This window comes from Hyla sarda, chromosome 1 (genome assembly GCF_029499605.1).
Source record: "Hyla sarda isolate aHylSar1 chromosome 1, aHylSar1.hap1, whole genome shotgun sequence".
Taxonomy (NCBI): Eukaryota; Metazoa; Chordata; class Amphibia; order Anura; family Hylidae; genus Hyla; species Hyla sarda.
The window spans coordinates 617825522-617840445 of record NC_079189.1 but is presented as its reverse complement, the minus strand read 5'-3'; the positions used below and the strand labels follow the sequence as shown (position 1 = coordinate 617840445).

Sequence of the window (14924 nt, the reverse complement as noted above, 5' to 3'; positions counted from 1 at the left end):
GATATGGTCAAAGGACTATGTCTGGGTGATAAGGCAGCCTGGCCGCATTTCGATGCGGACCCTTCCTGGGACATGGATTATATGTCCAAGGGAGGGGAACAGTGGCTAGAAATAGCCCCCCATTGGTATGATGCAGGTAATAAGAAAAGGAATAAGAACCACAGCTGTCCCAAAGATGATAGGTCCCTTCATGAGATAGAACGGGAAATAAGTTTGAAAGGGAGAGACCAGAAATTTCCACCCCCTTCACCGTATAACAGACCCCCTCCAGTAGTGCCTCAGTACCCAGTGTTGACTCCAGATGAAGAAGATGCAGTCACAGCAGTCATAACTAGGAGAGATCCCAGCCACAACCTTTAGCAGGAGGGGAGGGAGCTGCAGGAAGAGATAAGGACGCTGGTGCTCAAGGAGTTACTAGTGGGGGGTCCAGACCCGCAGTATGTCTGACAAACAAGAAGTAAGTGAAGAAGTTAAAATGTTTTCCCCTTTTCTAACAGCAGGACAGCACCTTATAAAAAAGCCCATAGATCTAGAGACCATTGACAGGGAATACATTACAGATCACACTTTCAGCATTATACCTGAGTGCCCCGTGAGTCTTCTTGGGAGAGATCTGTTTGTAAAGCTGGGATTGCAGCTCACAGTTGAAAACAACGGTATCAGTATATACTCTGATGCTTTGTCCATTGTAACTCCACTGATTTTTACAAACATACAGGAACACCCAGAGCTAGGGGACATAGACCCATCACTGTGGGCAAATGGGGACTATGACACAGGGCTCATTGATTGCACACCATACAAAGCTACCCCAAGGGAAGGCAGTACACCTGTATATCAGAAACAATACCCCCTTTCAAGAGAAAAACTTGATGGACTTAGGTCAATGATAGAAGAATTCCTAGAAAAAGGAATCCTGGAAGAGGTGATTTCACCCTACAGCACGCCCGTCAATCCAGTGACAAAGGCAGATGGTACTACCCGCTTGGTACAGGATTTGAGGGCAATAAACAACATCATTGTGCCTATTGCTCCTATTGTCCCAGATGTTAATTCACTTCTTTCTGCCATTCCTGCAGACGCTGTCTATTTCAGTGCGATAGATCTGAAGAATGCTTTCTTTTCTATCCCAGTTGATAAGGCGACCAGACCACTTTTTGCTTTTTCCTTTGACGGACGTCAACTGACCGGGTGCAGAATGCCCCAGGGATATGCTGATTCACCTGTTGTGTACAGCATAGTCCTCCAAGCCACATTAAAACCATGGTACCCCCCCCCCAAGGTTCTGTGCTGCTGCAATATGTCGATGATTTGTTGTTATGTAGCATGTCAGCGGAGGCCAGCATTCAGGATGGTTTATCACTGTTACAATGGTTATCAGGATGTGGTCACAAAGTGGCACTTAAGAAAATGCAATGGTGTAAAACGCAGGTGAAATATTTAGGGTTTGTCCTCACGAAGGGAGAAAGGATAATCAGCACAGAAAGGGTCAGGTCTATTGCAGGCCTGGTCACCCCGCACACCAAGAAAGAAATGCTTTCCTTCCTTGGTATGATAAACTACTGTAGACAATGGATCCCTGATTGCTCCTACTATGACAATGTTCTGAGGCAAGCCACTCTGGAACAGAGTCCAGATTTGGTGAAATGGTCTCCTGGAATGTATGATGCATTTGATTATTTGAAATGTCATGTCGAGTCCGGGGCTTGGCCTCCCTGACTATAAAATGCCTTTTCACATGTTTGCACGCCAAAATTGTAAAACCATGGCGGGGGTACTGACACAAGAACATGGAGGCAAGTTATGTCCTTGTGTATTTTTCTCAAAGGTGATGCCCACCTCTGTACAGGGGATGCCGGCATGTCTGCGTTCCCTTGCAGCCTGTGCAATGATGGTAGAACTGACAACTCCTATTACCCTGGGACACTTGACCTTCCTGCACACCACACATGATGTTACTTAAAGGTGTACATACACAGCACATGTCAGCACAAAGATTGGTGCTATCCAATTTTGCAGAAAAATCCAAAAACAGGATTGATCTGCAAAGAGGGGAAGCCGTGCCTACCAAAACACAACGCATCTGTCTTCATTGCACATTTTTATACAGTTTCAGCTCTGCTAATCCTACATTCCTCACGCTGCTTCACATGCTTTTCCCTTCACAACCTTGAGTCTCTCTACTGATGTTTCCACATCACTGATGCCAAGCAGTTAGTCACAGACTACATACACAGATGCATCACATGCTTGAGAAACAATCCTAACAACCCATTGAAGATTCCTCACCAACACCTTGACTACCCCACTACACCATTCACTCACTTGCAGGTGGATTACACGCATATACCTAAAACAAAAGGGAAACAGGAATATGCATTAGTGATAGTGGACATGTTCTCCAGATGGCCAGAAGTCTTTCCTACAAAATCAGAGGATGCTAAAACTAGAGCCAAAATCCTGACCCAACAGATAGTCCCAAGGTGGGGCCGTCCTCTGGTCATTGAATCAGACCGTGGGCCGGCCTTCACCTCAAAGCTCAACAAGGAGATAGCAAGACTATTACAGGTGGAGTGGAAATTCCATATTCCATATCACCCAGAGAGTTCAGGGGTCGTGGAACGGATGGACAGAACAGTGAAAGACAAACTTAGGAAGGCCACTGCTGGAACATTCGAAAAATGGAAACAAATCCTGCCCATAATACTTGCAGAGATCAGAATGACACCTAATAAGAAGCTAGGGTTGTCACCATTTGAAATTCTAATGGGTAGGCCCTTCCCTACACCCTGGGCACAGCGCCCCCTAGTGATACAGGAAGGGGATTTGGACCTGATCAGAGATGAGTATGTTATTAATCTGATCAAGGTCCTCAGTAAAACTGAAGAAAAAGTTGCTTGTAAATCTCCCTCTCTTCCACAGGAACCAACTCACCCATTCCGGGTAGGAGACCAGGTGATTGTCAAGGCCCTCCAGAAGGGAAAGAAGTCGGGGAGCTTCATCTACGGACAACCCACCGAGGTAGTCGCCATCACCAGAACAGCGGTCCTCACAGAGCAGTCACCCACCTGGATCCACGCCACAAGGATCAAGCTGTTATAAGAAAAGAGAGGTACTAACGGAGGCAGACAGCCTTGACCTCGAAAAAGGCGGAAAAGGGGTACAAACGGGGGCAGACAGCCCTGACCCCCAACTAAGCGAAAGTCTCCATGAGTTCTGGCAGTTAATTGACAAGAATGACACCCCAAATCATACTGATAACAATCTCATTGACTTTTCTGACATGTAGTGACACGGAGAGCTATAAGCAAAATTACAAGCAGCAGAATCCTCTAATACCCCACACCATGGCTTTCAAGAATAAAAGAGCGGTATCTGATTCAACATATGAGGACACTTTAGCAATGGAAACAGGAGTCTCAGATGCCAATCTTTGGGTAGAATGGATGAAATACACAGCAGCTTCCATCAATAAAAGTAATTGTTATATTTGCGGGACTGCGAAACCACATTTGGGTACGGTGCCATTCACGCTTCCCTCAAATATAGAAAAATGTTTTTTAAATCTTTTCAAGAATATTTCTAATAATGACACTGATTGCGGAACCTGAAATACCCTTTGCTAACAGAGACCCCACACTCAGGGGCAGGTATACCCATATACCCAGGGAATTACACATGCTATAGGGGAGAAAAGGAAGGTGTCAATAGAAAGAACTCTACAAAGAGATATTGTGCTAGTTATAGCTCTGTAGAAGTGTCACTCACTCAGAACCAAGTTTTTTCAATAGGTGACATTTACTGGATCTGTGGCGATGGTAGAATAAGGTTCAAGCTAGAGCCATTATGAACATTCACATATTCACAGAAGGGGGAGAACACGTAAACTCTGCCACAAAAAGGATAAAGAGGTCAACACCTGCAGGTAGCTTCCATCCACATGTATACATAGACACAATAGGGGTCCCAAGAGGGGTCCCTGATGAGTTCAAAGCCAGGAATCAAGTCGCTGCAGGCTTTGAATCTATCCTTTCTATAATCACTGTGAACAAAAATGTAGACTGGATTAATTACATTTATTATAAACAACAAAGGTTTGTAAACTACACGAGGGATGCGTTACGAGGTGTTGCAGAGCAGCTCCAAGCTGATTCCATTATGACATTCCAGAACAGAATGGTCTTCGATATGATTCTGGCAGAAAAAGGTGGGGTGTGCAAAGTGCTTGTGGATCCTACATCATGCTGCACCTTCATACCTAACAACACTGGTCCCAATGGTAAAGTAACTATTGCAATATAAAAGTTAGAGGACCTGTCTGCCGAACTAAAAAAGAACTCAGGTATTACAGATCCCTGGGATCAATATTTTGGATGGTTTACTAACTGGAAACATGATTAACACAATTAGCCATTATAATTTTTGTAATCATTATAGTTATTGCTGCATTTTCTCTATGTGTGATACCATGTATTAGGAGGTTGCTAGAAAAGGGAGTCGCCAATGCCACGGCCACATTTTACCAGGCCACGCCCTCATTGCCTAATGAAGACACTACACCCAGTGGATACATGCAATACCTAAAACTCTACAGAGAAAGGAAGTTAAAAAAAGGAGAACCGTATAGTATAAAATATTATAAGGTTCTAAGAGGGGATTGAAGGGGTTACTGTATTGTATGTATCCATCACTCAGTGTCTTTATCCTCTCAGCATTTAATGTTATCTCTTTGCTAGGAATGTAGCCGCGAAGGTTAATTAACCATATTAGGACTTCCTATTCTTACATGTGTTATGGCTTTCTCGATCATCTGTCTCTCCCATGAATTCTCTCAGAAACCTCCGTATACCTAATATTATAGGCTAGAGATTATACCAAATGTTTGAGTGACGGAAGAAGGGGTGCAACCCCCCCCCTATATTATGTGCTTACGGACTACTGAATAAACTAGAGTGAATTTGACCAGACAAACTGTTGTTACGTGTTATTTCTGGTAGATTCATTCTCCTGGATCCAGATAAAGACTTAAATCAAGCTAACCACCGAAGTTCGGTACCAGGGGTACCTAGATATGATCAGATCTCCTTACAATACCCACAGAGAAGCCCCCTACAGGAAGATACCCACGGAGGAGCCCCCTACAGGAGGATACCCACAGAGGAGCCTTTTCTTTCCAGAGGTTTTCAATATTGGTCTTAAGAAAGGTATTCACTAGGAATACCACGGGGTTGACCATACACAACCCCCCTAGTCTCCTTGCATGGTAAGTAACCTCCCTCTTCACTAGGTTCAGTCTATTCCCCCATAACATTTGGAAGAACACACTGTAGACCCGGGTCCAGAGAGGTTCTGGCAACATGCATACACTGCCCAGGTATATCAGTAAAGGGAGCAGGAATGTTTTGATCAGGTTAACCCTTTCCCTGAGGGTCAAAGGCCAACCCTTCCACTGATCCACCTTCTGAGCGGCGATCTTAAGCCTGCTGTCCCAGTTTTGTTCAAAACCAGGATCTCCCCCTCCCAGCCAGAGACTGTCGAACCTATGCTGGTTGATCTTGGACCCGGATGCCTCTGAGGAGACAAACACGGTGACATCATCAGCATACGCTACCGCCCTCAGAGCCGAATCCGGCACCACCAGGTCCATTCTCACCCCCACCAACGGTCCACAATCAATCCTCCTAAGGAAAGGATCAACTGCAAACACGTACATTGGGCTCAAAGGACAACCGCCCGGCAGGCCATATCTCAGAAGAACAGACCAGAGGTACTCATGGTTAACCCGGTCAAACGATCTTGCCTGATCCAAGGACAGCAAGTACCCCTTCCAGTGGCCAGCCATACCTTTCTCCACAGCCTCTCGGACACTGAGGCCCGGAATAGAGTAATGCTGAGCCCCCGAAAGGAGCCGGGTGCCAACTCTACCAGCCGCTTAAACAGCACTTTTGTCAGAATCTTTCTGCATTGAGAAGCACTATGGGACACCAATTCTCAATGAGGGATGGGTCTTTACCCTTTGACAGGATGATTAGCGCTGACCTCCTCATTGACTTCGGCAGAGTGCCCGAGGATAGATATTCATTAAATACCTCGGTCAAGAGGGGAACCAAAGTGTCCTTAAAGGTCTTATAGAACACAGATGTTAAGCCATCTGGACCGGGTGACTTCTCTAGGGCAAGCCCATCAATAGCCATCCTGACTTCCTCTTCCCAGATCATCTCTGTCAAAACGTCAAGAGAGGGGTCTACTCCTGGTTCAGGGACGGTTTCAGCCAAGAAAGCCGACACCTTATCCCGATCTAGATCCTTCCTCCCCAAGAGGTGTGAGTAAAAGGATCTGATGACTTTCAGGATCCCTGATCTGGACCTTTTCAAGGATCCCCTACTATCAATCAGTCCTGGGACTATTTTACTATTCACTGACATCTTGCAGTTTCTGTAAGGGTCGGGCGAGCGGTACTTTCCGTAGTCCCTCTCAAAAATCAAAGATGCTTGTCTGTCGTACTGGCACTTCATCAGCAAGGACTTCACTCTGGAGATATCATCACGACTACCTCCAGTCGAGACAAAGTGCTCAAGTGCCCATCCGGGGAGTCTCTGGGACATTCAGAGAAAACAAAATTAAACAGTGATCGGAGAACTCCACCTCAACAACAGACACTGCTGAAGAGACGGCCTCCTCCTTTAAATAAAACCTATCTATCCTAGACCTACAACTACCCCTATGATAGGTGAATCCCGCGTGGCCTGGGGTGTGCCGGATGTGGACATCCACCAGGCGAGCCTCACTTGCTACGCTATTAAGGGCGACGCTATCATAAGTCAGCTTGTCTCTGGCACCTCCCCTGTCTTGGGGCCTCGTGACAGCATTGAAGTCCCCTCCAAAGACCACCTGCGGACTTGTAAACGGATAGGGCTTGATCCTCATAAAGAGACACTTCCGGTCCCACTTAGACTGTGGGGCGTAGATGTTAATAAGGCGAAGTTCTTGTCCCCTCATGAGGACATCTAAGATCAGGCACCTCCCCATTTCTAACTTGATAAACCGTCAACATTCTACCGATGCTGTAAAAAGGACCGCCACTCCGCTATACGGCTCGGCCCCAAGAGACCAGTAGGAGGGCCCATTCCTCCACTCTCTTTTAGCCTTATATATAGATGACATGTCTGTAAGCCTCGTCTCCTGCAAAAATAAAATATCAGCATTAATATGGGCCAAAAAATCAAAGGTTGCAAATTGAGCCATATCTGAATTAATGCTGGCAATGTTAATGGACGCCAGAGTCAACGGAGAGGGTGCCGCCATCAAGGGGGATTGAGTTAGACAGCTTTCCTTTTCCCACCATCCTTCCCATCCACCCCACCACCCTCCTCATCAGATGATGGTTTACCCCTTTTTAGTGAGATGGATGTGTCCATTTTCCCTATCTTTATATTTTCCTCATCCCTTGACTCTGGGCCAGTCTCCCCCCCTGAAGATATAGGTTCCCCAGGGAGAGAGGACTCAGCATCTCCTGTGGGCCCCACTGCAACAACCGGATCCTCACCCCCAGCCTCCTCCGAAGAGGAAATGTCGCAGAGGGCCTAGAATTTATTGGAGAGATCAATCAGAGGGGGGTCAGTTGTACCTTCCATTGGCATCTGGTGGGTGAGAGAAGATCTTAAATCTCCCTTACTTATTCCTCCGAGTACCCCACTTTATTTCCTCCATCTCCCACTGTCCTCATCCGTGCTCTCACCATGGGAGAACAGCGAGGATACAGCATCCTCGTCTTTGTGGATCCTCCCAAACTCCTCATCCAGTTCACTATCCCCCAGGGCCCCAGCAGTAAGACTGGTCACAGGGACAGGATCAGAAGACACCTCAGTTGGCCGATGCTCCTGTGACTCCCGAATCTCCCTATCCCTTTGACGCTTCTTGAGACGCCTCAGTTGGGCAGGCATCTTCTGCTTATTTTACTTCCCTGGCCCCTGAACCCCTTCATCCCCGCCAGCCATCCCCCCAGCAGAGTCCACCTCATGACTTACCCCCATCGGGGCATCAACCGCGTTGACAAAAAAATGAGGGCAGCGACTGAATGGGTGACCTAAGTCACCACACAGGTGACACCTAATCTCTGCACAAGATGTAGCGAGATGGCCAATTTCCCCACACAGAGTACACTTCTGCACAGTGCAATTGGCACTAAAATGTGTGGGGTCACCACATCTGTGACAGAGCTTCGGCTGACCCTGGTAGAAGATCTGGATACGATCTCTTCCGAGGAAGGTCGCAGATGGTATATGGGTAACGGTGTTTCCTGAAAGCCTGAGCTTGACGATAAATGTCCATGCCATATTCATCCCTGTTCTTTTTTGGGACCTCCACCACTTCTCCATACTGAGCTAGCCACGTCATGATGTCAATACAAGAGAGTGATTCATTACGGGTTAAAACAAGTTATTTTGGCGAGACACTGCCTGAGTGGCAAAGTCTCGCCAGCCGGGCTCATTCTTTACCAGCTCATAATTGGACCAGAAGAGCTCAAGCCCCTCCGGCCAAACAAAGCTGATATCGAACTCAGGGGTACCATAAGGATGTATCAAGGCGTAGATGATGTCAGCTGCCTTAAAGCCCAACTTCAGCAGAAGCTCAACAACTTTAGATCTTGGAGGACATGTATCACTTCCTCTCCACCTCAGCCGGACCACATTCCTTCGGAGACCACCTGGCCCGGCTGTTGGGAGGGACCACACAGTATCCCCCCCTCTTTCCTCTCGGAAGGCTGAAAGACCATGTCTCTCTGTCCAGAAGGATAGATCAACCTCCCTACCCTCTACATTGACCTCTCCCCTCTCCTTAAAAGGGGTACTCCAGTGGAACACTCTTTTTAGTTTAAATCAACTGGTGCCAGAAAGCAAACAGATTTGCTAATTACTTCTATTAAAAAATCTTAATCCTTTCAGTACTTATGAGCTTCTGAAGTTACGGTTGTTCTTTTCTGCCTAAGTGCTCTCTGATGACACGTGTCTCGGGAACCGCCCAGTTTAGAAGAGGTTTGCTATGTGGATTTGCTTCTAAACTGGGCGGTTCCTGAGACACGTGTCATTAGAGAGCACTTAGACAGAAAAGAACAACCTTGACTTCAGAAGCTCATAAGTACTGAAAGGATTAAGATTTTTTAATAGAAGTAATTTACAAATCTGTTTAACTTTCTGGAGCCAGTTGATATATATAAAAAAATGTTTTCCTGGATAACCCCTTTAATCCTTCCAGTACTTATTAGCTGCTGAATACTACAGCGGAAATTCTTTTCTTTTTGGAACACAGTGCTCTCTGCTGACATCACGAGCACAGTGCTCTCTGCTGACATATCTGTCCATTTTAGGAACTGTCCAGAGCAGCATATGTTTGCTATGGGGATTTTCTCCTACTCTGGACAGTTCTTAAAATGGACAGAGATGTCAGCAGAGAGCACTGTGCTCGTGATGTCAGCAGAGAGCACTGTGTTCCAAAAAGAAAAGAATTTCCGCTGTAGTATTCAGCAGCTAATAAGTACTGGAAGGATTAATATTTTTTAATAGAAGTCATTTACTAATCTGTTTAACTTTCTGGCACCAGTTGATTTAAAAAAAAAAAAAAGTTTTCCACTGGAGTACCCCTTTAAGGCCCCCCAGGAGACACTGCTGCAAATTGCTCTCCCCAGAGCCAGAGGATGAGGAAGGTGCCCCCCTGGGAAGCGACTGGACCGGGTCCTATGTCCCCATGACTAATCTGTGCCGCTTCACCACCCTCCTCCACATATTCCATACTCAAACCATTGGGACCTTTTTTTGCCAACGTGCCCTCCATACCTCTACCTGTGCTACAGCCCATACCACCATTTAAAGCCCCAGACAGATCATTATTAGTAGTCACTCGACATTAAAGGGGTACTCTGCCTCTAGACATCTCACCCTCTTTCTAAGGGAAGGGGATAAGATGTCTGATCGCGGGGGACCCCAAGATCTTGGCTGCAGCACCCCAGACATCTTATGCACGGAGTGAACTTCGCACCATGCCGGATGACTGGCGATGCGAGGCGGAGGCTCATGATGTCACTGCCATGCTCACTCAATGCAAGTCTATGGGAGGGGTATGACGGCCGTCATACCCCCTCCCATAGACTTGCATTTAGGGGAGTGGCTGTGACATCACGAGCCTCCGGCGCTGCACCCAACGCTCTAAACAAACACCGGGTGCAGTAGGAAGATTGCAGGGGTCCCCAGCGGCGGGACCCCCACGATCATACATCTTATACCCCTATGCTTTGGATAGGGGGTAAGATGTCTAGGGGCAGAGTACCCCTTTAACCTTCTCATTCATAGTGGCTGGACCAGTGTGTTCTGAAGCAGATTTGAATTTTGTACACTCTGTATCCCTGAGTACCATAGCTGAAGCTCCCTCCACAGGACAAGTGGCCGGTCCCTTATACAAGGACCGGGCAGCCTGCCTAGCCTGTTTAGTAGTGGCCCCAGCTTTTTACTGGTACCCTTCGCTTCATTACTAGATTGTCCAGCTCCTGGGTGCCGCTGATCAGGATAAGTGGCGCCAATACAAAATAAAGGTTTAAGTTCAGTCTTTTTTCTGGTAGGTGAAGACATCTTAGCCCCGGCAGCTCTTTCACGAAGACACCGCTGCTCCAAAGTTGCCCCCCCCTTCCATTAGGGAACAACCTAATGTATCAAAGCCTTTACTGCCCATCGCTGGCCCAATACCTCTGTCATACCTCACAGTCGATACCTCAGCTGCTCCACCACTGTTACTGCAAACAGCGACGAGCTCACCGCCACATTAAACTCCACCCACTATCCTGCACTCAGCCGGGCTGATCAATGGGGTTCACACAGTAAGCTGACCCTGCGGCCAGTCCGCTGTATGGGGGGCCCACTGTATGGGGTCAGATGTTGCAGACCCCCGGGTGAATTCGGCTCAACATTATCGTCCTCCTCAACGTCTCCTTCCGTCTCCACCCGTGGCTGAGGTCCCCTCAGCTTCCTCTCCGTTTTTTTCTCCATTTCTATAAATCGGTCGTCATTTAACAGTTTTTCTCTGAATGGTCCAAAATAAAAGTTCTCTTTTTCTTTATCTTCTTTATAAAAATTTTCAGCTGTTTGATTTTTGCAGACAGTTCAACCTTTGGCCACTTGGGCGCAGTGTCCAACAACGCTTTGACCTCACCTATCTCCTCTTGGAAATGTTCCTGGCTTCTTCATACCCATGGAGGCATTCCGCAACCCAGTAGCCATAGGTGACTCCAGGCTCCCGGGCCCTAGGCATTCCCCAATCCTCCTCCACACCTCCATGGGCATTTAACCTCACAGTCACAATTCCAGGGCTTATTTCCACAGTACCTGTAGCAGAACTTGTGTACATGGTCCCACAACTCGCAGGAGCAGCCTTGCGACTACTCTTGGTCACATCTGGTTCAGGGAGGGCTGGGGGTGCATCGCTGAATTGCATCTTAACCCGGAGATCTCAGATGTGTTTCCTGATGGCATCTCCTCTGCAGCTGGTCGCTGGCTCCCCCTGTGGACCTGGTTCGAGGGGCAGGTGTTGGGGTTCTCCTCTCCTCACTCATATCGGAACACACACTCTCCCTCCAGGGAAGGAAGAACGGTGTCCGGCGCAGATGTTCACACGCAGAGCTCAGAGCACACACCAAACCATTCACCAAATGACTCACTCCACACTCAGCAGTCTGACAGGAAGATGCTGCCTCTAGTGGTGAAACTCCAGAGCTGCACTCACTATTTTGCCGGGTGCTTGTTTTTCTTTTCCCTGAAGGATAACAATGCATGACTCCATCCATTCCACTATTAGATCAGTATATTCACCTGGAGCTCGTGACATCATAGCCCCGCCCCATCATGACATCACACTCTGCCCTCTCAATGCAAGTCTATGGGAGGGGGCGTGACGGCTGTCACGCCCCCTCCCATTGACTTGCATTGAGGGGGCGGGGCATGACATCATGAAGGGGCGGGCTTGGACGTCACAAGCTCCCGGCGCCGACTCATGAATTCGGAACAGTCCCCTTTAAGTCTGCAGTGTCCTCTCAGACTTTGCTTGTGAAAGAGCTCTCCTCTATTTCCTGCATCGTATTCTGTGTTCTGGTTCTGTGACTTCGGCTCTGATATTTGGTTAACCCGTTGCTATATTATTTGGTACTTCTCTTGTCCTCTTGGCTTTTGATTTGGCTGGCTGACTATCCTTTCTGTTTATTTGCCTACTCTGAGTTTAGTATCCTGTGCATATTAACCAATTGTGTCCTGACTGTTCCTCCCTTACCTTTATTGTATTTCAGAGACGTTCCTGCACTCAGTCTAGAGTAAGGACCATCTTTTAGTTGTGAAATCATTGTTTAGGGCGATTACACAATAGGCAGAGACAGGGGTTCTGGGTGAGAGCTAAAGTGCACTGATTCCCTGCCCATATGGGACATCTGTGTCCTGTGACTTTATGGCTCGGGGACCTCATCCTGGATATTACCCTTCAGACGCTCCTCTGCCTCTTTCTTCTTATCAGTGGACTCCTTGTCCCTCCGCTCACACTCCAGTAAGGAAGTATTCAGGTGGTTGATTCCCCAAACCAAGTCTTCCCGCTCACCAGCAGATCTCCGGTCACACTCCCTTAAAGAGGCATTAAGGTGTATTTTTTCCTGGACCATCTTCTCCTTCTCCTCCCAGATCCTCTCCAGGTTTCGTTTTCCTGCTGATAACTCCTCCTCCTTCCTCTGAAGATCCTGGGTCAGACTCCAGTTTAGATGATGGAACTGATGGGACAATTCGATGTCTGAAAATGAATGAATCCACCATCAGTAAAGACTCTAGAGGGAATGAACATCGATCAATAATAATGATCGGGAAGTGGTGGTGGTGGTGGGGGGGAGGCGTTGGGAAGAGGGGGGCATATTAATGTCACACGGTCCTTCTGTTTTTCTGTATTCTCTCATAAATCCAAAATTTTTCAATTTTCACAGGTCTAAATCACAGGTCTTGATCCATTCCCCTGGTAAAGCCAAAACTGCTTCCAGCAACTGTTAAAATCAAAACACGTGTGTCACGTTGGGCAGATAAGTGTGCAAACTGAGCCCCAACTCTGTCCCTTCCTACTTGACAATCAGCCCTAAGTGACGGACTCTTAACTGGGTGACGTTCCCTTTACTAAATAAGTGTGACAATCTGCCCTAAGTGATGGACTATCAACTGGGTGACGTTCCCTTCACTAAATAAGTGTGACAATCTGTCCTAAGTGATGGACTCTTAACTGGGTGACAGTCCCTTTACTAAATAAGTGTGACAATCTGCCCTAAGTGATGGACTCTTAACTGGGTGACAGTCCCTTTACTAAATAAGTGTGACAATTAGCCATAACTGACAGACTATGAACTGGGTGACATTCCCTTCACTAAATAAGTGTGACAATCTGCTCTAAGTGATGGACTATAAACTGGGTGACGTTCCCCTCACAAAATAAGTGTCGGTTATGCCATGGTCAAGAAAACCACAAAAACACAGTCTGGGAATAAGGTCAGGAAAACAATAGAGGAAAAAAAACACATTAAAAACCAAGTGCAACATCAGCGGTTGGCAGCGGCTGACGTGTAGCACATCCTTTTGCTTACCTTGGCCGCGATGCACGCTCAGCTCTCCCCCACCCCACTGCATCATACTGTAAATAAATGTGTGAACTGGGCCCAAGAGTCTACATAACAGATAGAGCAAAGCACAGGGACATCCTTACTCTACGTGGTGTCCATGATGGGCACTTTGCTACTTCTAATCATTAACCCTTAATATCATTCCGGACATCACTTACATGTCACTGTCAATCCAATAGTGGAGGCCAAAAACAGCAGAGACAGCAGGAGGAGGATCAGTGTTGGGAGGGGAACCAGGGCCCAGAATCCTAAAGGAGGTAGAAAATAGTTAATATCCAACTAGTTAATTTTCCAACCAGGGCACTTTGGGCTGATGTTTTGGCTGTCTGGGCATGCTGGAAGTTGTAGTTTTTAACAATACATGCAGGCACCCTTGTTGGAAAAGACTACAGCAAGGTAAATATTTAATCCTAATACATATATTATCCTATAATGTCTTCTGCTCATTCCAGAGAAGTCACCAGAATCATTCAATGACAATCCCTGTAGAGATGGTGGAGGACATCCCAGCCCCCGCAGGACAGGAGGTTGTCCCACAATGATGGATGATTGTTTGGCAGGAATACTCAGGGCACCATAGAGCGATACCTGATACAACAGTGATTGCACCACACAGGTCAGGTACACTATGGTAAGTTCTGCTTGTTTATAAGTGCTCAGACGTGTTTTGAGAGCATATTGGTCTCTTCATCAGGTCAGCTGATGAAGAGACTGTACAGTCTGGAAATGTGTTGTCTGTGCACTAATAAAGTGATGTCTTTTCTTCAGTGAGCAGCACCTCTTTTATAAGCTTTATACTCCGACATATAAGACAACACTCAATATCTTGTTGCCCATTTCTTCCGTATAATAATTGGGTAGTATATACTTTATATAAAACACACGCACTAGTCCTTTAATAAACAAACCGATACAGCAATGCTAATACCTGTCCTGAGATATTTGTCAGGTCCAGTAGGTGGCGCTGGTGGTGCTGTCCTTACTCTGGGTTGGTTTGGACCAGTAATGTTCTCATACATCACATCTCCATCCTCTGCATCAGTCTCCGCTAGGTCCTCTGTAATAGGAAAGAAATAAACAGCAATGATTTACACATGAGAGGGACTCTAGTGTCCTGGATACAGATGGGGAACAGTATGGTACTATGTGGGGACAGTATGGTACTATGTGGGGACAGTACGGTAATATGTGGGGACAGTACGGTAATATGTGGGGACAGTATGGTACTATGTGGGGACAGTAC

The 14924-nt window shown here is 46.9% G+C and overlaps 1 protein-coding gene across 2 annotated transcripts in view; it reads right to left on the bottom strand.

The window, feature by feature from the left end:
* LOC130312552 (C-type lectin domain family 1 member A-like) overlaps positions 1-14924 on the bottom strand; it is a 37927-nt gene that overhangs the window by 12469 nt on the left and 10534 nt on the right. Inside the window, exons 2-4 of one of the 2 annotated variants that reach the window (XM_056552583.1) lie at positions 14610-14738; positions 13840-13929; positions 12511-12813 (exon numbers count right to left, since the gene is read on the bottom strand). In XM_056552583.1, the coding sequence (XP_056408558.1) occupies positions 12511-12813; positions 13840-13929; positions 14610-14738 (522 nt within the window). The remainder of the gene's footprint in view (positions 1-12510; positions 12814-13839; positions 13930-14609; positions 14739-14924) is intronic. The other variant, XM_056552584.1, reaches the window with a different exon arrangement.